This window comes from Cornus florida, unplaced genomic scaffold (assembly GCF_030987335.1).
Source record: "Cornus florida cultivar Cherokee Brave unplaced genomic scaffold, ASM3098733v1 CherokeeBrave_3.0.0_Hap2_Chr08, whole genome shotgun sequence".
NCBI lineage: Eukaryota > Viridiplantae > Streptophyta > Magnoliopsida > Cornales > Cornaceae > Cornus > Cornus florida.
The window spans coordinates 9,456,311-9,482,455 of NW_026775578.1; the positions used below are offsets into that span (position 1 = coordinate 9,456,311).

Sequence of the window (26,145 nt, forward strand, 5' to 3'; positions counted from 1 at the left end):
CCCTAACAATCATATATACATTTGAGTCTATTTATACGCTAATTACAGCCAAGGGGCTCACTTTTCTCCCCCACCGGGCCGAGTAAGGGTTTTTTTGATCTGGTCCGTATACCGTAATAGATACAGCCCACGGGCTGACTTGTCTCCCCCATCGGGCCCAAAAAGGGTTTTCGAAGCTCTCTTCGGAAAGAGGAAAAAAAAAGAAGGAAGAAATCTTCTTCTCTGCGATCGTTGTTTGGGAGGGACGACAGAAGATTCCACAGGGAAAGAGGCGGAAAATCTCATACCAAACTCAACAAAAGAAAGAATCGCCGGTTTCTTCTTTCATATACAAAGAAAATATCATATACACATACATACATATATATAGTAATGGGGAGACAGAAAGGAGAAGGAGCCAGAAGTAAGGCTCGTCCCTCAAGCAGCAGGTAATTCATCACTTTCTTGGTTTTTTTTTTTAGAGTTTTGTTTTCAAGATTGCGAAATTCGTATTAACGATTTCTTTGATGCATATATATATATATATTAGTATGGCTGCTTCTCTCTTGCCGTCGGGTGCTACGGCCGTTGGATTTGGAGGCTATGTGGGTAGTTCTCGGCTGGATTCTTCTTTCACAGGCGAAGATGCAAGCAATCCACTTTTGGTATTATTTTCTCTCAGTTTCTTTGGATCCTTTGTGTCTGTATATTGGTAATTGAATGATATATGTATTTTTGAATTTCGATTTATATCCATAAATAGATATTTCATAGAGAGAAGAAGAAGGAGAGGGGGCTTGAAGTAGAGAGAAAAAAACAATTATGGCTTTTGCAAGAAATCTTTATGCACAACTTTAAAACGAAAGCTAGTAGAACTTGCTTTCTTAAAGAAGTAAAAGAATTGAACTGAATCCCACTTAAAAAACTTGAAGACAAAAAATGGGTTATTCACGTGCCATTCTAGTACAACTTTGTTTAGAAAACTAAAATTATAACTAGGTTCATGCATTTGTTGTCAGACTTGAAAATCAAAGTGTTTGTTTCAGTTTAGTTATCTACAAAAAGGATGTTTAAAGTTGTCGAATTTTTCTTTATATAGCTTGAAAGCATTGTAAGTCAATTCCCAATTCAACTTAATTTGTCTTTAATCGTTATGATATTATCGTTCCAGTTAAAAGCTCTACCTTAATTGCAGGGTAAAAATGTTGCATTTTTCAAGTTTGTGGGCATACGCATAGTCTGTCTTAGTCCCCAAATTTTCTGAGTGCAGCAGCGGCCACGTGCCAAACATGTTTAGTACTTTAGTTGTGGATGAGAGTTCAATCACTCTTTGGCTTGCGGATATGGGAAAAAACAATATCATACTAAATATGTTATGTTACCTTATATTTATTGTCTCCATCGATCTTATGTGGCTTTGGTGTCGCAGGATATGGACGGTGAAGTGGCACAACACTTAAAGAGGCTTGCGAGGAAGGACCCGACCACCAAGGTAATGTTATACGATTACTTGTAATAAACTCTCGAGTGCTGCTTTTAGCAAAAGCTTTGTCCATTAAAAAGAATAGTTCAGTCATTGGCTAGGATGAATTGTTAATGATAAGGTACTGTATGTATGATGGATTTGTTAATGATAAGGAGCAAGATTAATTTACTCAAGAGGCTGTTCGTGTATCACGGGGTTCGCTATGTGTTCCGATCGGCTATGTGTTCCGATTTCGTCTCTATATGGCCTTGCTTAGCAACTGGTGAGCAATGAGCTTAGTTATTGGGACTTAATTGATCTTTTATTATAAACATATTAGTTTTGTCTGGTTATTATGTGTATTTATATATAGCCTATGACGTGGGGGATATCAACATCCTTTTAAATTCCACTTAACTAGTCACCTGCATATGACAACTTAAAAGACTTGGTACCTGCATATGACAACTTAAGAGATATAAATGACTTGGTACTTGAGATTATGTAAAGTGATGACAGGAGTTAGAAATCAATTGTTAGGATCCAATTACTTTAGTTATATATATTAAATACTGTGTTGCCTCTTTGTGGGGGAGGTGAGTCATTTAGAATCATCCTATGATGGCTACCTTTCCACTACTTTTATCGCTGTATTCTATTTTTCTTTAGCATTCCTACATCTCTTCTCTATTCTTTTTCTCTTCTCTCAACCTACTTATCATTATTGTTGTTATCCTTCTCTACTTCTTCAGTCTCTTGTTTGTGCACCTTAATCTCCTACGCCGTTCTCTAGATGGACTATTTGGAAGCTTGGAAGATTCTCTGGACATATTATTTGGAGGTCATGAGCTACTTAATTGCATGATTTTTTTAGAACTTGTTCATGGAAGTTCTTCACAAGTCTTGTTGATAACCTGTGGCTACATCAAGTGGGTACCAGAGCTTTTCCTGCTTGGTTGGAGAATGTTTCCCATAATTTTAGCGTATAATCATTGTTCAACGTTTTCTTGATAAAATTCATGTGAAAGCACGATTGGTATCTTTGGTGTGTGTGTGGGTGGGTGGGTGGGGGGTGTGGGGTATTGGAAACCCAATTGGTGTTTGTTCTCCTGCACTTATAAATAATAAACTTTCATTTGTTTTGCCGTAGTTGTTTCTTCATTGCTGCCATGACTTTCTTAGCTGCCTAATTGGCTATTTTAAAATCCCTGTAGATAGTTCTCTTGGCATAGTTTACTGCTTTTGTTTGCAGAGAGTCTAGAGTTTGTATTATGGCTTTTAGCTGTTCGGTTCACTTATCAGTGGTGTTAGTCTATCCATTATATAACTATTAACATATTATCTGGCTGAACTTGGCAGTTGCATTTACTTGCCAATGAGTGGTAGTTGACCAGGTCTGAGCTCAACTTGACCAACTTACTTAAATGGTCACTGCATTGCAAGTGAATGTGCTTCACAAAACTAAATTCAAGATTATAAGAAATCACTAATGCTAGCAACTTTTGGTTCAGCAGTTATTACTGGTCTTGCATTTTAAATTCACCTTATATCTCTCATTGTTGCATCTTTGCTTGTTTGTGCATCTAGTTTTCTTATAATACTCCCGACTAGTTTTGTCTGTTTATTCATCTCAATAGTGTTAGATATTGGAGCTTATGAGTCTTATAATTCAACCATGTAGCGTCCATCTGTTTTCTTTTTTCCCAAGTTAAGAAGTTCACTAACATTTTCTTCTGCAGCTTAAAGCTTTATCATCTCTGTCTTTGCTACTCAAACAAAAATCGGGGAAGGAAATAGTGCCTATCATTCCTCAATGGGTATGCTTGTTACCTCTCAACTCAAATGTTGGTTGATAGATGCAGTTGGAAATTGTGCTATTTCTATTACTTTCAAATTAAATCGGGGAAGGAAATGGTGGTACACTTCGATATAATGGTGACTTAAGTATTTTGCTTTTTCTTGCTTAGGCATTTGAATACAAAAAGCTGTTGCTGGACTACAATAGGGAGGTTCGGCGAGCTACGCAGGACACCATGACTAATCTTGTCACTGTTGTTGGGTATGGGCTTATCTTATCTTGATTTGAACTATACATCTTGTTTGCCTTGCCCTTGTTTATGCTACTAACTGTTTAAAGCTGTATAGAAGTAGGGAAAGAGAGTCCTGTGACTTGTTAGCTGTGTATTGATGTGCTTGTTAGGATGTTTTAGTTTGATAGTCGGTCTTCCATCGCGTGGGTGAAGAAAGGACTAGGAAATAGTTCATGTTTTCCAAAGTTAGTACAATAATTTATTTAATCTGTGATAGTTGTTGAAAATGTGCAAAATTAGGTTTTTTGTATGTCAATTTTGTCGATGTCTATATAACATTTGTGTTACTGGATTTAAATGTTAAAGTTACATCCTACGTTAGAGGATTTAAATATTAAAGATGCACCATCTCTAGCATCTTAATTTTTTAGAGTAGATGGTGGTAAACATGGTATCAGAGCAAGCTAGGTCCTGAGTTTAAACCTCACCGTCACCCAAATTGAAACACGTATTGGACCAAAAGAAGGCCACACATGAAGGGGTGTGTTAGAGAATTTAAATATTAAAGTTACACTTATGTTAGAGGATTTGAATATTAAAGTCACACCCTCTCTAACAACTTATGCTTTTAGAGTAGAGGGTGGTTAACAGTTCATGTGCAAGTTATAGAGAGCTTAAACTTTTAGAGTAAAGTGGTTAACAGTTCGTGGGCAAGTTGTTTCTGTTTTTTGACCTGTATAAATGTGAATGGTTCTTGCCAAATTATAAATACAAGGACCATCTCCGTATCTTAAACACCTTAAATAAACTGGCAAACTTGGCATTTAAATGCTGATGAAGAGATTGTTGAAAGAAAATTATTCAACTGTCATTACTTATGACCTCATTGCTCGAATTTGGAGAAGTGACATCCACAAAATCTTGTCATAGGACAGAAGAGACCGCGTTCCTTAGCAGAGGAATGACAAATCTCTAGGTTGTGAATTGAAAAATATTTCTTAGCTCTTTTTCTTGGATACGGTACAGAAGTAGGCATAAGTAGTTTTAGTTTTGGTGGTCTAGTCAAATGTATATCTTCCTGAGTTTTGAGAATCCGCCTTGCTACTTATTTAGTTTATCATGTAGGCATGTTTTATTTACGGACTTGCAGTTATTTAGTGCTTTCTTCCCCACTTGTTTTTAGAAAGAGTGATTATAAAACAAAAATAATATTGTTCCCTTATTCTAGGTCCAGGGATTGTGGCATCCGGGGGAAAAAAAAAAAAAGAAGAGATCGTGGCATTTAGATGTCAGTGGAACAATTCAAGTTTCTTAGTGTTATGCTTAGTAGCTTGTTAAGAAATTACTTTGCGAATCACTCCAAACGAATCAACACTGCTCACGCTATGATTGCTATCACTATCTGAGTTTTTATATTTTAGTTTTTCACGGTAAGGAAATTTTATTTAATTGAATTGCGATTGGAAAGATCACTGATGAAAAGCTATGAACTTGGAGCAGGAATATACGATCTCTTGTATCTGCAGTAGGCGTCTCTTTCTCTAATTATTAATTAATTGTTTGCTCTTAAGTTTATGAATATTTACATATTACTGTAGCATTTGTGGCTCTTTCTGTTGTTGATATTTTTGTTCCATAATTATTATATGCTTTTCCTTCTTTTCTATCAAATTTCCTGAGAACTTGTTTGTGGATTTTTTTTCCTTCCTCTCAATTTTTCCAGAAGAGACTTGGCTCCTCATCTGAAGTCTTTGATGGGACCGTGGTGGTTTTCCCAGTTTGATCCAGTTTCTGAAGTTTCTCAAGCTGCAAAGCATTCATTGCAGGTGCACTCTTGTTTTTCCTACTTATTATAATAATAACTGATTTATATTGCACTTTGGATTATCAGCTCATCATTATTCCATTTCCCCTGTGTGTGTGAGAGAGAGAGATGGTTTATTTTCATGTGATTTCCTTCTCTTATGTTGGTTGAGGAGGAGCTTAGTAAGATTTTTTCGAAAGCAGAAGTCGATGACATGATTGTGGGTTCCTATTGGGGCGAGTTGGAGTGGTATTATTCCACTTACTGTTTGCATACACCATAGATATTCTGTGGACGGAGGGGCAGTTACACACTACCTTAGATGTGCCTACTATTTTCTCACACCATAAGTTGGGTAACGAATTTCTTTAAGGTTCAAAACCTACTCATTAATAACTTGGAAACTTTCTATTTTGTTTCTAACATTAAAACTCCCCAGAGCCTGCCTATTTCTCTGTTGGTTACTTATTCTACAAACGAGTATGAATGACCAAATGACACAGAGAACAAGAAAGAAGATCATAGTTTAATACCTGTAACATTTTCCTTGTGTCCCACTCTTTCGCTTTTAATTGATAATAGTCTACTCTGTTAATCTTGAAGGGGGGTATTTAGGTTTTTGTCATATAAACCTCGACGCTGCAGATGATAGGATTGAGATTTGGTTAGTGATCAGTTACGATAGTATATCATAAGTAATAAAGTCAGAGTGACAACTCCCATAAACCCCATTGTGTTTTTTGGTAGTCAATAAACATCAATTAATGATCATGACTATGACCAGACCCTGTAGTAGCATAGTATGATCACCCACCTGTCAAGAAAATGGTCTGGCAACAACCTATTTATTGGGGTTGCATTCTACCTGATGACTTATGTTTTCATAGGGCATTTTAGGCTTATAGCTCAATATTGTTAGTTGTAAAAATATCCACATTGCTGAGAAAAATTGCTAATGTTGCACTTTGTACATATTTTGGGCTTGAGGTTAGACCAGCCTCAACCCAATCCTGAGACTGAGTCACTTGGCTAAAACGTGGTGCAGTTATCGTTTCAATTTGGGTTAGCCCTAGCGTGCACACAGATTTTATGAGTAAAGAAGGTAAATTTTTTTGTTTATGAAAATGTATATGCAGTCAAACTTTGATATCTAGATATATTTTTGTGTTTATATAAAATATTTTATTTTCATGGATATAATAATAAGTAAAAGGAGGAGTCCTCTCTTTGTTGAACAAGTGTTATATACACCCACACTTATTGTACACTTTAGGAGACGTGTCCAACACATTCTGAACGTGCTTATAATTTAAAAATAAATTTCTTAATTGTGGATACATAGTTGACTTCATGTACACTCTCCAACATGTGGAAAATGGATCTTTACATAGCATCATACTTTCTTTAAGTATGGAATATAGAAAGTTGGAAGAAAAAGATCCAATTGAATGTTTATATAAAAATTTTAAAAAAGAAAAAAAATCTATGATAGTGAAAAACACCAGGAGTAGAAAGGTTTTATTTAAATTTTAAAAAGTGCTTACTAGACAATGAGTGGACAGAGGAGTCAATAGATTGGTTGCACATATAAATATACATATTTCTATATGTTCACGTACATACACAAACATCATACACGTGTCGTTACTCGTCTCTTATGCTGCATACAATCTTGAACAACGCGAAGTATTTGTGTGGGAGACACAACACTCCAGACATGGATATGGGATATGTGTTTGACAAGCATGTTTGGACATACTTATCAAGTATATTTAATAATTCAAGTGTATCATATAATTGTATATAAAACTCTTCTTATTATGTCCTTTTCGCTCAGTATTACTTCAAAAAAAAAAATTCAATTTACTACCAAAAATGAAAAAGTAATAATATAAAAAATGAGTGAAATATTAAATATATGAATTTTGAGTAGTGTACTTGTGTCATTGGTTCTAGGATTTGATAAATTTGATGTTTGGACCTGCACCTGACACATGTACCAGAGTGCATGTAACATAGGTCGTCTCCTTATATATATTACTTTCTCTATATAAGAGGTGACTATAATCATGTTGTATTTTATTGTCACCTTCTGTGTCTTACAGTCTCACTTTTTTAAAGTTCATCATGTCGTGTCTGCATCTTCAAGATTTTCATGTGTCATTTTTAAAATAAAAATAAAAATTTAGTGGTAATTAACAAAAGAAATGAAAACAAATATTTTAGACTTGTGTGTGCTTCAGGGCTGTGGTTTGGTCAAATTCACTTATTTTGAATCTTACTGAATGGATTTAACTTGGTAGGGTCGACAAATCTTGCCCAAAGTGCAGCATCAGATTAGATTTAAATAGTTTTGGATGCATTCCAAACTATCTCCACTTATCATCTCCAAACTAGATTGTATATTAGATGTAAATAGGCAATGAGAAATTGCTAAATCTTTTCTTGAAAGCCATGCTGATGGTTCCTTATCTAGTACTGTGCTCTTTATATGCATACAGCATACATATGAATTAAGTTCAAGGTGATAAACCTTGTTCATTTGTCTAGGGAATAGGGACGGACATGGACGATGGTGTCTTATGTGTCTGTAGATAACTGGTTTACATGACAATTTGATCATGATAGATTTGTTAATAATATGGAAAATTTAAGATCCCGGATGATGAAATTTCTTTCTTTCTTTCTTTCTTTTTTTTTTTTCAATTTATTTATTTATTATTATTATTTTTTGAATAAGTAACACAAATAAACAGAAGTACCTGATGGGAAAAATAAATGACCTAGATGATGCAATTATTTTTTAATTTTATGTGGATTTGAAAGTTTGCATTGGGGATTCCATTTGGAGCAATATTATTTTATTCCTATTTGAGCATTTGTATTGGTGCACATTTATCATATTTTCCAGCTTGTTCTAGATTCGAACATTCCAATTATATCTCAAATTTGCAAATATGTGCATAAATTTTTTTTTTCCCCATTTTGTTACACGCTTATTGTTTCTTTAATTTTTCATTTTTAAAGAACAAAAAATATAAGCTGAAATTTAAGTGTTATTCTTGTCTGTAAATTTGATTTTTCTGTCAGCTAAGGATACCATATTGTTTGTCCATGCTTCATATGACTTACTGATCAATTGAATGGGCAAAGCTGGGTTCGCATTCACTTTGGCTAATCATACTGTTCAATCATGTAACAGGCAGCCTTTTCAACACCGGAAAAGAGATTAGATGCCTTGATTTTATGTACAGCTGAAATATTTATGTATTTGGAAGAGAATCTAAAGCTCACGCCAGAGAATATGTCTGATAAAGCAGCTGCTTCTGACGAATTGGAAGATATACACCGGCACGTATGCAATCAGGGTTCTCTCTCATATATATATATATATATGTATATGTATACTCACTCCCCAAAATAAGTGTCTGTCTTTCTCTTTTGGCATGTCCCAAAGTAAGTGTCCACTTTCCTTTTTGGGACGTTCCAAATTAAAACTTTCCCAAATTGTCCTCATTTTTTGAAAACTTTTTAAAATGAATAAAGTAAATTTTTAAATTTTTATTGGGTTAGTCTTGTGGTGGATTGTGCATACAGTATGCATCCCCTTGAAATCACTCTTAATGAATGATTGTTAATCTTTCTTTAGTACATGGCTTGGAACTTGGTGATTTTTTAAAGGGTAGTTATATGGCTTTGAGATGATATTCGACATTAATCAACATGAAACAACTCATCTCTAAGTGGTTTTGTGGATGTGTTTTGATGTTCCGGTGATACATGCTGTGAACTTGTTCAGAGGATCTAAAATTTTTCTATGATGAGTTCCATGGTCTTTCGAGATAGCCCAGTTTCTGTCAATAAAAATCTCTTTGCATGGGGGGCAACCGTGCAGGAATTGATGAATGATACAGCTGTCTTTTTGTGATGAGAAGTGTTTATAGAGGGGATTCAGTGTGCAGATATTTTCTAATTGAACAGAAACTGTGGTTAAAATGTCCTAGTTAAACATCGTTTTAGCTTCTTCTTCTTCTTCTTCTTTTTGGGTGGGGGTTGGGGGGCCGGGGTGATCTATCAAAATGGTTGTCCTGTGTTTCTTTCTCGATTGCTGACATCTGTTTCCTGCATGGTGTTTTGTCATAGTTTTGTTCTTGAATTTATTTTTCCGATTCCCTGGGTTGCAGGTGATCTCTTCATCATTGCTCGCATTGGCCACTCTTCTTGATATATTAGTGAACTTGCAATTTGAAAGACCTGGCTTTGAAAATGTAACTGCTGAACCAAAACATGCTTCAAAAGCCAGGGCTGCAGCTATTTCTTATGCAGAAAGGTTGTTCACTGCTCATAAATATTTTCTAGACTTTCTGAAGTCTCAAAGCCCTGCTATCCGTGCAGCTACGTATTCGGTGCTTAGTAGTTTTATTAAAAACATTCCTCATGTCTTTACTGAAGGAAATATGAAAACTGTTGCCACTGCAATACTTGGATCTTTCCAAGAAATGGATCCGGCTTGCCATTCATCAATGTGGGATACGGTATTGCAATTTTCCAGAAGATTTCCAAGCAGTTGGACTACCTTGAATAGTCAGAAAACTGTGTTGAACCGGTTCTTGCATTTTCTTAGGAATGGGTGCTTTGGCTCCCAGCAAGTTTCTTATCCAGCTTTGGTTCTATTTTTAGATACTCTGCCTCCTCAAGCAATAGTGGGAGAGAAGTTCTTCATTGACTTTTTTGAGAACCTATGGGCTGGAAGAAACCCATCCCATTCTTTAGCTGCAGATCGATTAGCATTTTTCCTGGCATTTAGAGAATGTTTTATCTGGGGATTACGAAATGCTTCAAGGTGAGATTTCATTTATCTCTCGAATTTTATTTATACTTCATATTCCAGTGTGTCGTGTTTCTTGTGCTATGTAACATGTAGATCTGGATATTGTCCTTATCCGCTTTTATTTGCCATGAGATAATCTATAGTTCGCTTCAATCATTTCAATGAATTGTCATTCTGTTCCTCTTTTATATCAGGTATTGTGATGGAGTAGATGCCATTCATCAATTCCATGTTACTCTCATTGAGAAGATCCTTCTAAAGCATATGTGGTATGACTACCTGCTGTTTGTCAGCTCAAAAGATCCGGATAGAGTCTCCTTGGGGCAGTCCAGGTATCTGTCTAAGGGTAGCATTCAACTTTCTCACAAGGAAACAATTGACACTCTCAACGTTAAGTATTCAATAGGTTATTTGCAAGATTTGGGGAAGTGCATTATTGAAATTCTTTCCGGCATTTATTCCCTTCAACATGATCTTCTCTTGCCTTTCTGTACAACATTTCAAGAAAACTGCGTCGAGATAATTCAGCAAATTGATAACATGCAGAGTACTACTGATAATATTGAACGGGTCATCAAGTTTTTGTTATTATTGGAGCAGCATGCAGTGCAGAAAGGTGAAACGTGGCCCTTGGTTCATTTAATTGGACCAATGGTGGCGAAGTCTTTCCCATTGATTAGAACACTCGTAAGTTACTGTATTATAATATAACTCTTATTATGGTTTGTGGGGCATGTTTTCGATATCAACCATAATGGATACATTTGTTAATATGTATTGGTTAGTGCTGTTTATGAATTTGAACTCATATCTGATTGGTGGTTCTGTTATAAATTGATCGACAAATTTGATTTGTAACCATAAAAGATTTTTTGTATCTTTTTGTTTAGCGTTTGGAATCCAGAACATAATAACTCTGGTATTAGATAACGTTTAAAAGTTTTTTTTTATAGAATATATATTATATTTATATATGTAAATATTAAATATACTTTTTGTAATCGGATTTGGATCTTTATTACACTCTGTATTTGAGTGAATTCTGTAATGTAATTTTGTAGATCTATGAATTTAAATTTATTGATCTAATATAGTTCCATGATTGGATCTTAATCAGTCAAATTTTGGTCAGTCTTGGATTGTAATCTAATATGCTTATGAAGCTTCTTTGATTGCCCTGATATGTACCAGGTTACAGTTTTAGCAATACACAGACAAGATGCTGCTTTCTTGGCTTTCTTTATTTCTGTTAAAAATTCATTTTTAGTCTTATATATATTATTAAGGTTTTTGTTGAAGCTCTACTTCTATTAGCACTTCTTTTTGAATAGTGGGCTATGTTACATGGACTCTTCAAAAGTAGTTGAAGTACCTATTTCGGACACAGAATACCTTGGGTAAGGGATATGTGTCAACACTTCTGGTTGGACATTCACGTGAAAAGCGTTTCCAATGATATAATTATATGATATTTGCTTCAAAATGAGTGAAATTCGTATATTAAACACTATGTAACATAAAGAGAATATTTTATTCTATAAAATAAATTAGAAATTGCGTATGTTAAACAATATGCAACATAAAGAAATCATTTTTATTCTATAGAAAAAATTTTAAATTTTGGATAATATGAATGTTTAGCAGGGTCCTGTGTCCTTTTGTTTGGTAATTTGATATGTCTAACGCTTGGATACATACTTGCAACTAACATAAAGAAATCATTTTTATTCTTTAGAATAAATTATAAATTTTGGATAATATGAATGTTTAGCAGGGTCCTGTGTCCTTTTGTTTGGTAATTTGATATGTCTAACGGTTGGTTACATACATGCAACTGACACACATATCCTAGTCCAGGTAACATAGATATTGGGTTCATTTTTTACTGTGACAAATCACAAATGTGCTTATATGGGCATAGAGTTTCTTATATAAGTATTAGGTTTGTTGAGTAGGACTCAGTTAACATTTTATATTGGCTTCTTTCTTTTTGTAGATGAAATTCATCAAGTTTAGATAAGAGCGTGATGTAGAGAAAGTAAAAAGAAAGTGCACCAAAGATGACCAGCTCATGTATATTATGGAGAATTTGTGTACTAGTTCATACTTCAAGAATTTATTTTTAAAAAGAAGTATGAAAAGTTGCAGCAAGCTAATCCAATGGCTAGTTCTACTATATTTGTTGGAAATATTGTCTAGTCTTTATATTTTGCGTCTAATAGCCAGACATTGTGTAAGGGTGCATTAAATTAGTGTACATAAGCTTCCCAGTGAAGATTTCCTTTACAAAGGATAAAAATAAATAAATAAAACATTTTGTATATATCTTACATCTGTGCTCTTAGTTTCATTTTTCTATTCTTCCATCTGTGCTCTTACTTTCATTGTTCTATTTGATCTACTTGACTTCAGGACTCACCAGATACTGTGAGGCTTTTGTCGACTGCAGTTTCAGTATTTGGACCACGCAAGATTATTGGAGAACTTGTTTTCAATGGAAGTGATTCCTACAGTTGCATTTCTGATGAGAAAAACAGAGAAGTGGATTCTGAGCAGTTATTGCGAGTGTTGAATGAAATATTTATCCCTTGGTGCTTGCAAGAAAGTAGTTCCTCAATCAGCGTTCGACTAGATCTTTTGCTAGCATTACTTGATGATGAATGTTTTTCAGAAAAGTGGAATAGTATTATTACATACGCAACAAATTGTGAACACTTTGGGGCCAGGCCTGGTGGTATTCCAGACACCAACCACTTACTTGTTTTGGCAATCTTTTTGGAGAAAACAAGAGAGAAAATAAAAAAGAAGGCCGGAGTAGATTTTGATCACCTGCAAGGCTTCCAACCCGACCACTGGCATCATGAGCTTCTAGATTCGGCTGCTGTTTCCATTGCTCGTGCTCTGCCTCCCTTTGGAACTTCTGATGCTCGGTTTATGCAGTATGTGAAATTTAGTAAAATATACATTTGAGTTATTTGTAACTTTGCATACATTAAATTACTTGGGGAGGTACACTGTTGTTTCTATACTAAATTATGAATGAGGTATTAAAATGATTTAAAAATTATGAGTATGAAAAACAATCATTAAGTTCATGCTGCATTCACTATTTTATTTGTTCTCTAATTGATAATAATGATATCCTGTGTTTTTGGAGTAAAACCCCGACAGCAGAGATTGGCACTACATGGGAAGCATATGTAAGTCACAGAAATATACAAACACACATATATAAGCAACACTTGCATATTAATACATACACATATATTATACACGTTACTTTGCACATATAGTTGTATATATTGCTGAATGCATTCCTGTTGTACTTGTAATTTGATCTGTTATTTAGTCTTTTATGCTTTGATTGTTGTATCTAGTTAAATTTGCTAATATTTTGTTGTAGTTGAGAAATATTTTGCTGATTAATCTTTAAATTCAGCTGTTGTTTGATTTGTTTTATTTTTTACATTTTATTATAGTTGAATTGTTATACATGTCTATTATATTTGTTTTAAATATTTATTTTACTATGTCTTGCTTGCTATTTGTTTTCCTTTGCACACTTCGGTTACTTGAGAGATTGAAATGAACTATGAGATCATTGTTGTGAAGAGATCATAAATTTATGTTATTTGATTCTCACATTGCTGGTATCCAAGGCTTGTTTTGAAATGAGGTTGGTGTTAAGAAGATAATTGGCTATAAAATTATGTTGAGGCTTTTTGATGTATTCTCATTCTAATTGAAAAAATAATAAGGAACAGAAAATTAGAATAACAACATGGAATTTCGAGGTATCAATTGATACATGGACTAAACTTGTGAACACGTTGAGGAGGAAAATCAACATTTATTGTCTTCAAGAAACTAGACAGATGGAGAAAATGCTGGATATATTGGGTTATGAACTTATGATAGACACAGTTTTGTTCAGGTGTCAATAATAACCAATGGGTACGGGTGGGTATTGTACATATAGGCGTAGCACATTGGAGAAAATTATAGAAGTTAGAAGACAAGAAGTTATATTAAAAGTTAATGCAATATTGTTGAATATAATAAGTGGTTATGAAACATAAAGAGCACTAGATGAAAACATGAAAAGATATTTTGGGAATCTCTTGATGAAAATATCATGAAATGGTACAGAAATTTAACAAGTTATGAAAACATACTCATAGGAGGTGACTTGAATGGTAATGTAGGAGTTGAGTAAACAGGATGCATATGGATTCATGTAGGACATTGCTTTGGAAAGGAAATGATGCAGGGTAGATAATCTTAGATACTGCAAAAGCATATGATTAGCTATAGCACTTATCCAAAAAAAGAGAGCATATGATTAGCTATAACAAATACCTCTCTTCAAAATAGAGTAAAACATTTAAAAAAAAAAAAAAAAACATTTGGTGACACTTGAGAGTGGTGTGAATAAGACACGGATTGATTATTGTAACATGGAAGAAGAGAGTGAGCACATGTAAATTTTGTAAGATGATTCTCGAATAAATTCACGCAAATCAATACCAACTACTTCTATTTAATCGAATATTAAATGATTTAAATATCCAAGCACAATGAATAAAAAAAAAAAAAAAAGGGGGCCTCTAGCCCAATGGTATAACCTCCCCATTCTCAAAGAGCCCAGGCGTGGGCAAAAGTGTTTGTGAGTTCTTACCTGAAAAAAAAAAAATTAATAATACTAATATAAGGCACAAGAAAAAGATACTTGAACATAAAATGTAAAGAATTGACATATGCAATGAGATTAAATCTAGAGATAAAATATTACAAGAAAACAATGGAACTGGAATGACATCATAGATAATTTGTGGTCAAAACTAGCAGATCATAAGAAATGTGGCTACGGAAACTTCAGGAGAAACTGTTAGAAATCTATAAAGCAAGAAAAACAATGGTGGTGTAATGAAATACAAGAAGCGATATAAAATAAGCTAAATGTGTTTCAAAGAATGCAAGAAAGTACACGCAATAAGAGAATTTAAAAGTGAAATTAAGAGAATTGTAAATAACGCTAAACTTTGATACGGGTATGTACATGTCTTGCAAACTTAAAAATATAATATGCTACATAAAAGCGTAACATACGGTGCCACTATTCTTTAAAAATACACGCAATAATAATTGAAATTAAATGGATATGTCGAGGAGAAGAGGGAATCCACTTATTTCAGAAGTAGGAAACCTTTCTTTTCTGTCCTCAAAATTAGAGGCCCTGTTGTTTGATTTGGGTACTTGTGTTGGTTATATATCACATACTATACCCCTATCATATTGTGTCAAACTGGTACGTTATAGGTTTTTAGTAGGAGAGTCCGTGTTATACAGGTGATTAGTGAACTGTGTAATGACACACTTGATGGGAACTCAGAATTATTCAATCAGGCTACATATATGCCAAGGTTCTTATTTCTATTGACAATTTGCATTCTGAAATCAAGTTGATCCTTTGATAATAAAAAAAAGGTTAAAAAATCGTTTATTTGAGTATTTATTCTGTTTGGTGTATACTGTAACCCTTCTACATTTTCTTATGCTGCCCCATCCTTATCTATGGCTGCAGGGCTGTTCTTGGTGGCTCAACAGAGGATGATAAAACTTCTTTTGTGTCCAGTAATGCAATGATCCTGATATTTGAGGAGGTTTTCAGAAAGTTACTCACTTTCATAATGGATTCTTCATTTTCTTGGGTTTCAAATGCATGCTCTTTATTAACTGCTGCGGCAAATGATTCTGTTCCTGGATTTGAATCTTCTATAAATGTTCTTGAAATGGCTCATTTTGCAATTGAAGTACTTGATGGTAGCTTCTTTTGCCTAAAGACATTAAGTGAGGGAAGTGGTATGGTTCCAGATGTTTTAGCTGCAATTGTTGTGATCGACTGGGAATGTAGCATGGCAGCTTTGTCCAGTGGTCGACTTGATAAAGATTGTTCAAATAAAATCAAGGCAAGGGCTGACTTGTCTGAATTTGTGCATGCGTTCCGTTGCAAGATAAGTAATCAGTTTGTTAAAAACCTAAGCTTAAACAATCAGAAGAGATTGGGAAGTGTTTTGATTCAGTCTATCAGGTTTGCCATTCTCAAGGAAGAGAAATTAGAAACTGATCAAATAACTTCTCTGTGCTGCCTTTGGATGCTCGAAGTTCTTGATTGTCTCTGTCAGGATCATTTTGAGGAACAAAAATTGTTGGACCAGTTTCTCAGCAAGGGTGATTTATGGCCTTCGTGGATCATGCCAGATCTCAGTATTGGGGAAAGATCAGCGACCTTGAATCTCGAAAGCACTTCTACAAATGTGAGTGGGATATTTTTGGTAGTTACTTATGTTGACATTGTGTGATTAGGAAAGTTGTGGACGTAAGTTTTTTTTTTTTTTTTTCCTTTTCCTTCCCTAATATTCAGAAGCACCTCTGATAATATAGTGATTGCATTATTGGTCTCTTAACCTCAGGACGTGGCAGCATGCTCTAGTTGGTTCCTGCATTTACGTCTATGAACCTTTTTTTTGGCATTCTGCAGTCTCTAATTTGATTAATTGTTCCTTCAAATGTTATCTTCTAAAGCATGAATTAAGGTAGTGCGTTGCCTATCCATTCTAGGTTTAATGTGAATCCTTTTTGTGGGAAATGTGCAGTGTTGAAATATATTCTGGAAGCATTTAAGTGTATCTCAGAACTCTTACTTATCAAAAAAAAAAAAAAAAAAAGTGTATCTTAGAACTCCCTATGATAAACCGGAATGGGAGATTGTTTAGGATAGGCCTATATACTGCAGGTGCAACCACCACTGCATTACCTGATTGTGATTGGCCTTTCTTGCCGACTTTTCTGCCTATGGTACTTTCCCTGGCACAGTTTTAAATTCGTAGTTGTCCAAAGAGATTGTTGCCTTAAAAAAAGTAATAAATTAATTTCCATGCCTTGGGTGTCTGTGTAAAATTGAAGATGTCACTTCTAGTAGGTGTAGCTTTACCTACTTTTGCTCAAGTAGGCTACCAGATTTTATTGAACATTTGACCTCTTGTATTCTAAAATTCTTATATATTCATTCAAATAAAATTTGGTAAGGAATTAGCTGTACGCAAATCCAGAGTATGTTACTTCCTATTTTAGGTCTGTAGAACTTGTTGACATACATAAGATTTGTTGATATGCATATGACTTTGATTTACACACACACACACACACACACACATATATATCCTCTAATAGATTTCAACATGTTTCTTTGATCATTCTCCATCGTTGCGATTGATGCAATGCAACCTGTAATTTAGAAATTGTCTCTCAACAATTCAGTCACTTGGGAAAATGAGGAGTTTAACTTTTTTTATTGTATAATTTTCTTCTTTTTTTTTTGGGTTGGCAATTATCTTAATCATCCCTGCCTTAATCCCCCTATGAATTCTCTTTTTCTATTCATTTCTATGACACACCATCTCACCTACGATAAGTTGGATCGACCTCTATGTCTCTTCCCTTCTATGGCAACTAGTAGTCTTCCTCTTCTTGCCTGTGCATCTACAAGTCTTTGGTATATGTGTCCATACCATGATTACCATCTAAGTCTAGTCTCTCTTATTTTCTCACTAATAGGTGTCATTCCTAATATTTCTCTCACGCTTTCATCAGTGATCCTGTCTCTTCTAGTTACTCCAATTTTCCACCTTGACATTCTCATTTCCGCTACATGAATGCGTTGTTGTTTCTTTTTTAAAGCCCAATACTCTGCCCCAAAATAGTTGGTCTAATAACGGTTCTATAGAATTTTTTAAAAACCTATTTGTTGTTCTTTTATTGCATAAAATGCCACTAGCCTGTCTCCATTTGTCCATCCTGCTCCAATTCCTAGTTATATCAGTATCCAATTTCTCCATCCTCTTGTATTATTGACCCCAAATATCGAAATTGGTTATTTTGAATGATCCTTTGGTTTTGAAGTGTGATCATTATATTATCATAATTCAAATTTTTATTAAATTTACCTTCCGTATACTCTGTTTAGCTCGACTAATTTTTAATTCTTCTTACTCTAAGGTGTTTCTCTACATTTCTAGTTTTGTTGCCAAAGGAAGTGTCCAATAAGACTAGGCAAAGATATTTTTCATTTTATGGGCCAACAATTGTTTAAGCAAAGTTTGCCCAGACTACAATTATATGACTTGTTACTGTGGCTGGATATTGGGCTAACAGTTGATTTATTAAGCTGGAATCAGGGCGAAGCTTGCTGATTTTGTGACATTTTATTGGTTAAATCTTCATAAAGCTGGTTGTGGTTAATTGCTGAAAAAAAATGAGTTCTGGGACTCAAGTGATGAGGATGAACATGTCATTTATTCTATAAGGCTAAATAGTCTAATGATGTCACCTAAGTTAACTAAACTGTCTAAAGTGAATCAAACTTACTGGTGAAGAGAGAGCAGATTTTTGTTGAATCACAAATCGGCAATCACAGGAGCATGGATCACTATTCCTAGGCGTGGGGATCCTAGGTGCACCCAAAATTCAACTCTTAACAAGCCCTTTCAAGGGATATTGATTAGCTTATAGTGGGCTAGAGGACACCAGATTTGTTCATTCCAGATTAATCTGCCAAACTTTTTCTCTTAGAACTGGAAGGTGAAAAAACTTATTGAAGTTTGCATCCAAGGCCACTTGAAAGCTATATTACCTGGACTTACGTATATGTTTATCGGGTGCGGGTATGTCATATGTTGGACCTTCCTAAATTCTGGAATACGGGAAAATGTGTCCAAAAGCTAAGTCATGGTTACACACACGGTTTGCTTAATTGTACAATTAATTATAGAATGTATGATATATGGTCATCAGAAGTTAAATTAAATGTGATTTTGATGGAAAAACTGAATCTGTCAATTTCAAAAGTAGGAAACCATTCTCTGCCCCCCCCTTTTTTTTTTTTTTTTTCCTTGCAGCATCACACCTATAGGATTGGAGTTTCAGATTTGGGTTCTTATGTCCAATGCATATACCCTGCCCATGTTTGTGTTCTGTAGATACAGGTACATTGATGAGATTAAGGTCTAGCTTGAAAGCATGACCTGCCAAAGTAAAAATTAACATAATTAATAATAAAAGGAGATTAAGTTTGAGAGTAAAATTCAAGAAATTATCTTTTACTTGCAAATTTATTCTCTATTTATTACTTTAACATACGGAAATAGTAATAATTACAATCATAATATCATACTATATTTTGTGTTCCATCATGAAAAATTAATATGTTTCCTATATATCTTATATGCTTATATGTAGATGGATGTATGTTTTGCAAGTATTGTGTAGAAGCATTGACTGGTTTTGGACCAAAGTATATTCAAATTGGATGTTCTTATGTTTTGCTCCCACTCTAGCTTGCTCTTGCTCTCTCTCTCTCCATGTTTGGGCACATGGGATGTGACATCATGTTAGTCATAGCTGGGTTTCCAAGGTCATCGCTCCTTGCCATGTCATATCTAAGTTTCTTCTAGCCAAACTACATTGAACAGATTTTCTTGTTTGTGCATCCTAGTTATTTGTGATCTATATATCAAATTATATCATATTTCTCAAATTGCAAATTGTATCATAGTATAAATCATAGGATGCATTGACAATTTTGAACATAGATTGAAAATCAAAAGATGCATTCCCTTTTGCAGTGTACTGTTCAATGTACCAAAGAAAGGAAATATAAAACTATGTCCGAACACTTTCGTATTACTTGATCCAAGATATGGTTAACTTATAAATTGCAAACATTTACTGTGTGCAGGCTATGAATCACAGATTTGTTGCTATGATTGACAAGCTTATATCTAAAATCGGGATTGATAGGGTTGTTGCTGGTTCTGTTTCACATACTCTTCCATCTTCAACTACAGAAGCAACGAATGAATTGATCAGTGCTCAAGCTAATAATTCTCGAGCCTGGCTTGCAGCTGAAATATTATGCACATGGAAGTGGCATGGCGGTAGTGCTTTGAGCTCTTTCTTACCTTTACTGAGTGCATATGCAAATAGTGCAAACTATTCTTCCAAAGGAAGCTTATTAGATTCTATTGTCCAAGTTTTGCTAGACGGTGCTCTTATCCAAGGAGCTAGTGATGAACTAAGTTTTCCCAATGTATGGCCTCCTTCGTATGATCAAATGGAAAGTATTGAAGAACCCTTCTTGAGAGCTCTTGCATCGTTACTGTTTACTATTTTTGAAGAAAAAATATGGGATAAAGACAAAGCTATGTTGCTTTTTAAATTGCTTGGAAGTAAACTTTACATTGGTGCAGCAGTAAACTCCAATTGTTTGAGGATTTTTCCTCTGATCATGAGTGTCCTTATTAGACCATTGAGCATTGGATCTAATGAGTCTGATGGAATTGTTCAACCTAATCCATATGAAGAAAATCAAATGCATGATGCTATCAAGGACTGGCTCCAAAGAACTCTATCGTTCCCACCTTTAACTGCATGGCAAACAGGAGAAGGTAAATGAAAATGCTGTCTTTTCTTTTCTTTTTCTTTTTTCATCTTTTTTCTTTTTTCTTTTTTTGTTTTCTTTTTCTTTTTGTTAGGTAAGTCACACACAGACCCATTATTGTCTTAGTGGGGACTTGAACCCTTAACATTCCATTTGGAAGGGAGGAATTGATACTACTTGGGCTAAGCCCATGGCGGAGGTGTAAACAAATATGTTTTCTTCAGTTCAGTAAATGCATTTTTCTTCTATGTTCTACTAGACCCTTGTTACTGAGATAGCGTTAAATTTCGCATTCCACTGCTCAAGGCCCTGATGCATAGGGGCTGTAGTCCACCCAAGATCTAGTAAGCATTACAACAGTCCATCCATCTATATTTTATTGATTTACGTTGTAGAAATGGATGCTGTATGTTTTCAGTGTTCCAATCATATTCTTTTGGGCTTGGGTATGTCCTTAGTTGGGAGCATCAAGAGGCATGGTCCACTTCCTTGTTCATTTCCTACCTTTAACAGAAAAAAAGGCATCAGTCTTCAATTTGCTTTTCCCTCTATTTCCCCCCTGATTTAGTAGTGTTGTTACAAACAGTTTTTTTCCTTGCAGAAATGGAAGATTGGTTTCAGCTAGTCATATCTTGTTATCCCTTAAGTGCAATAGGAGGAACACAAAGATTAAAGCCTGAGAGAGGTATCAGCCATGAGGAGAGAGCACTTTTACTTGAATTATTTCAAAAGCAGAGACATGGAGCTGGTGGATCAGCTACAGCTAACAAGCTGCCAATGGTGCAGATGTTGTTGTCAAAGTTAATGGTAGTTTCAGTTGGGTATTGTTGGAAAGAATTTAATGAGGAAGACTGGGAATTTGTACTGTATCGTTTAAGATGGTGGATTGAAAGTGCAGTTTTATTGATGGAGGAAGTAGCTGAAGATGTGAATGGTGCTATAACAGACAGTGCTAATTCTTCTAACATGGAAGTTACACTGAAAATGATTGAGCATACTGCTTCTGCTTTAAAACCTTCTCCTATAAAGATTGCTAGGAATGCCCTTGCTGCATTTTCTCTGTTTCTTGGGCTTGTTGAACTTCACAAGGAAGAAGTTGCAGATGATTTGAACCTGTTAAGAAGTGAGAGATGGGGTGTTTTTATAGATCGGAGTCTAGAAGGTATTCTTCGCTTGTTCTTTTCCACTGGTGCTGCTGAGGCTATTGCGAGTTCATGTTGTTATGAGGCTTCATCTGTTATAGCATCTACCCGGCTTGATCATCCTCACTTTTGGGAGTTAGTCGCTTCAAGTGTTGTCAAATCCTCAACACTTGCTAGAGATAAAGCTTTTAAATCAGTTCAAATGTGGGGGCTAAGCAAAGGGCCCATAAGCTCTTTGTATGCAATCCTTTTTTCTTCCAAACCGGTTCCTTCTTTGCAGTTTGCTGCCTATGTTATTCTCTCAACCGAACCTGTTTCTCACTTGGCTATTGTTAGAGAAGACACTTCATGTCTCTTGGATGGGGTTACCACTGATGACCAGGATTCGTCTCGTCTCGATTTATCTTCAGAACAAGAGGTTCATTTGAGGGAGGAAATTTCTTGCATGCTTGAAAAATTACCATATGAGATTCTTGACATGGAGTTGGTAGCACCACAACGTGTGAGTATGCTTCAATCACTAGCAAACTTTTTGTTATCTGCTTCGTTTTGTCCCACCTACACAGGGTGCTAGGAGGGGAAGACTAGAGTAGACCCATCGTTTGTTATTATTTTTACACAAAGTGGCTCTCTAACTCGAATCCACATCCTTAGCTTTTTCAGCTCGAGCTTTAATCATTTCACCAAGCGATAGCTCCTATTTTCTTTGTATTCCTATTAAGCGTAATTTTTTTTTTCTCACTGAAAGTGACGATTGTTGTCGTATATTGATTTTATTGTGCAGGTGAATATCTTTCTTGCCTGGTCTTTGTTGTTATCACATCTTCTATCCTTATCATCGTCGTCGTCAGCAAGGGAGAGATTGGTTCAATATATACAAGAATCTTCTAATTCAACAATACTGGATTGCCTTTTCCAGCATGTTCCATTGGAGTTGTTGAGCTTGACACATAGCCTAAAGAAGAAAGATGTACAACTCCCTGCTGATTTATTGGACGCTGCCACTGCAGCAACACATGCCATCACTACCAGTTCAGCGTTGTTCTCTGTGGAATCACTTTGGCCTGTTGGACCTGAGAAAATGGTTTCACTTGCTGGTGCAATATTTGGTTTGATGCTTTGTATTCTTCCTGCATATGTTCGTGGCTGGTTTAGTAATATACGTGACCGTTCTACATCATCTGCGATTGAGTCTTTTACAAAAACATGGTGTAGCCCACCTCTAATCTCAAATGAACTATCTCAGGTGTGTATAGGTTGACTTGGATCTTTTGGTTTCTAGGTACAAAACTTTTATTTTATGCAAGCTCCAACTTCTACATTCTACCAATGCAGATTAAGAAAGCTAGTTTTGCTGATGAGAATTTTTCAGTCAGTGTGAGTAAATCTGCCTATGAGATTGTTGCTACTTATACAAAGGATGAAACTGGAATGGATTTAGTAATTCGTCTTCCTGCATCTTACCCACTGCGGGCTGTAGACGTTGACTGTACAAGGAGCCTTGGTATTAGTGAAGTGAAGCAGAGAAAATGGTTAATGTCTATGCTGTTATTTGTTCGTAATCAGGTACTTCCGTGTGTTTTTTCTTTCTGCAGTAATTTATAAGACATTATTTCATCAAAGTGATGTAAATGGAAATCGAGCAATGTACATGGTAATTGGATAGTTTGGGTCACAGAAAAGCATTGTTGCTCACTGTGTGTGCTCCCCAGTTTGCTAACATAAAGCAGTTTGTCATTTGATAAATGTTATGCACATCATTTTGTAGTATCTTTCCCTGCAAAGTATTACATTTATTTTTGGTGCTAATTGTAGTTCATTTGGGTAGTTGGTTTGCCATGAATTACAAGAATTTGATTCATAATAGCAGTATATTACATTTTAGAGCTTATGCAGTTCTATTCTCAGTTAAACAGGTTATTCATGGGCTTAGGTAGACTTTGAACCATTTTAGTATGAAGTCTATAGGCAGATTAACCTTTTTTGGTTGGTTGATGCAGAATGGAGCTTTAGCTGAAGCGATACGAATATGGAAGAGCAATTTTGACAAGGAATTTGAAGGTGTTGAGGAGTGCCCCATTTGTTACAGTGTGATCCACACTGCCAACCACAGCCTACCGCGCCTTGCTTGCAAGACCTGTAAGCACAAGTTCCATTCAGCCTGCCTCTACAAATGGTTCTCAACCTCTCACAAATCAACTTGCCCATTGTGCCAATCTCCATTTTGATTTTAAAATTCCAAGCCATGAAACTCATTAGATTATGGGGAATGGTGACTAAGTCTTGAATACTGGACTTTGTTGATTTTGATTGTTTGACACTGTAACTTGACACTCGACACCTCTATACAAAAGCAAGCAAAGGTTGAACTAGTTGAAAGAGCTGGAGCATAAATTGAAGCAGGGAAATGAGGTTCTCTCTCTCTCTTAAAGAGTCGATTATTTTGATGGGTCGACTACTTATTGATTTAATATTTAGTTCAATGGTTGACAATGAAGTTTCCATGTAGTGCTTGAAGTCTGTCAGATGGTGAGTCTGCACCATTCTATGTTTCGCATATTGAAATGGTAAATTCTTCTTCTGTGTTATGTTTCATATCTGTCTAATGTGATTCAAGTAAGCTTCAAAATCACATGACTTGCATAGCTCCATTTCAGCATTTGCTTATTATTATTACCTTCACTCTTGGGAAATTTTAGCGATTTCAGATCAATTTGTGTGTTTTCATATCAATGGTCAAAATCAGTTGTAATCCAGAAGTTCTAAATCTCCTCAATATATGAATTTACTGAAGTTTCTATTGTATTGATTTTTTACTTGTCAGAACCTTTAAATTTATATATTGAGGAGATTTAGAACTTCTGGATTACAATTGATTTTGACTATTGATGTGAAAACACACAAATTGATCTGAAATCTGCCGCATCATCTTAGCGCTTCAAGACGGTACGATGGGCGAATTGTCTCGCGAAAGAGCCCGATTAACACAGACTATAGCCCACTAGCTTACATTCATTGTTCCTTTCCCCAGCTGTTTTAGACTACTACAGAAAATCTCTTTCCGCAATTTAGTTAGAAATCGTGACCTACTGAGATCTCCCGTGGGCTGTAAATAATTTTTTGTGCTTGGTTGTAGGAGATTAAGATAAGTCCTGCAGACTTGTACTCAATAGGCATTTGTTATCTTAACAGGCTGCATTCTGATGCATGTGGTTTGTTGTTTTGATCTCTTGAAAATAAAAAATTTGTAATGGTAAGGGACAATACAAGAGGCCATTGGTTGGTGCATTGGTAGAAGCTTGAACTATCAAATGTGAGAATGTAGGTTCCGATTTTGAGAGCCGCTACTTTGTGCAAGTAATGTTAAAGATTATCCTGTTTATTCCTCCAAAGACCCTCAATTGAGGGGGACTGCTCTAGTTCTTGAGCCTTTGATGACCCTTAGAGGGAGTTATGTTTAGGCCTATGCAACAAATCATTGTTGTTTTCTGGACCCGTTTCTTCAAATAGGTTCTGTATGGTTTAATTTCCAAAGGTTAGGTCCATTGGTAATAATCTTTTATTTTTCTTTGTTTTTTTGTTTCTTGGGTGGATTTCTTAGTATTTATTGTATTTAATAGTTGGACTTTGCTTTCTTGTGTTATGCAGTCCAAACCAGGCGATGTTGTAGAGTTGATTTCCCAAAAAAGATTGTGATTTTTGCGTTGTCCAAATGGGTGTTGGTGAGCTGCTGGTAGTTTCAGAATCCAGAGGGGACTGCCCCTTGTTATTGAAGTTTAGCAGAGTACATGTACAGTTGTTGTACATTTATCTATTTGTATTAATAGTTGATTTACACCCAGGAGTAGACGAATTATTAAAAACCATAATTATCGAAGCCCGGATTTGTTTGGTCAGTATTTTGTTATGTAATGCTATGGTAGATTTTGTGATTCAATAACTCTTCAGTGTGACGTGTATTAGGATCATGTCCACATATTCTACACAGTTAATATATATATTTATATATATATATATACACATGTTTCCTTGTACACTGTTCAATGTTATACTTTGAATGTGTTGTTTATTACCCATTCTCATGAGATTTAAGGTTTTTTTGGCCCAAGTAATTTGTGGTTTTCTAACTAAGAATATCATTTGGAGCATTATAAAAATAAACACACGCACGTGTATGGGTGTGTGTGTTTAGCGTTTTATGTATGTTTGAGTATGTGCTGTTGTCTATTTCTTCGGGATCAAGTTTTGCTGCTGCTTTTGCATAGGGGGAATTCAAATATTTATGGCACTAGCCATATGGTCGATAAAATGGGCTCATCAGGCTGTCTCCTGAGCCTACAATATGCTTACGTAGGGGTTTTTAAAACTAGATTCTTCAAAAGTTGACAGATAACAG

At 35.2% G+C, this 26,145-nt stretch overlaps 1 protein-coding gene across 5 annotated transcripts; it reads left to right on the forward strand.

Annotated features, from left to right (window-relative positions):
- Nucleotides 1-151: 151 nt before the first annotated feature.
- LOC132269282 (E3 ubiquitin-protein ligase listerin) lies at nucleotides 152-25,708 on the forward strand. Of its 5 annotated transcripts, XM_059770427.1 has the most exons (18): nucleotides 152-428; nucleotides 530-644; nucleotides 1,409-1,471; nucleotides 3,184-3,261; nucleotides 3,412-3,503; nucleotides 5,198-5,300; nucleotides 8,481-8,633; nucleotides 9,463-10,121; nucleotides 10,304-10,796; nucleotides 12,522-13,048; nucleotides 15,694-16,426; nucleotides 19,906-20,614; nucleotides 21,209-22,251; nucleotides 22,534-22,995; nucleotides 23,085-23,315; nucleotides 23,750-24,161; nucleotides 24,259-24,316; nucleotides 25,398-25,708. In XM_059770427.1, the coding sequence occupies exons 1-16, from the start codon at nucleotides 373-375 to the stop codon at nucleotides 23,975-23,977; spliced, it is 5,745 nt and encodes a 1,914-aa protein (XP_059626410.1). In that variant the 5' UTR covers nucleotides 152-372; the 3' UTR covers nucleotides 23,978-24,161; nucleotides 24,259-24,316; nucleotides 25,398-25,708. The 5 variants fall into 5 exon arrangements, with proteins under 5 accessions (XP_059626410.1, XP_059626407.1, XP_059626408.1 ...); XM_059770424.1 differs by lacking the exon at nucleotides 24,259-24,316 and having other exon boundaries at nucleotides 226-428; XM_059770425.1 differs by lacking the exons at nucleotides 152-428; nucleotides 530-644; nucleotides 1,409-1,471 and adding exons at nucleotides 1,495-1,727; nucleotides 2,197-2,285.
- Nucleotides 25,709-26,145: the final 437 nt, after the last annotated feature.

Excerpts from the sequence above, each read along its gene's own strand:
- LOC132269282 (XM_059770427.1), top strand. The coding sequence starts at position 373 with ATGGGGAGACAGAAAGGAGAAGGAGCCAGAAGTAAGGCTCGTCCCTCA. Across the intron at positions 429-529 it reads GCTCGTCCCTCAAGCAGCAG|TATGGCTGCTTCTCTCTTGC; the intron begins GTAATTCATCAC and ends TATATATATTAG. Across the intron at positions 22,996-23,084 it reads TCTCAAATGAACTATCTCAG|ATTAAGAAAGCTAGTTTTGC; the intron begins GTGTGTATAGGT and ends CTACCAATGCAG.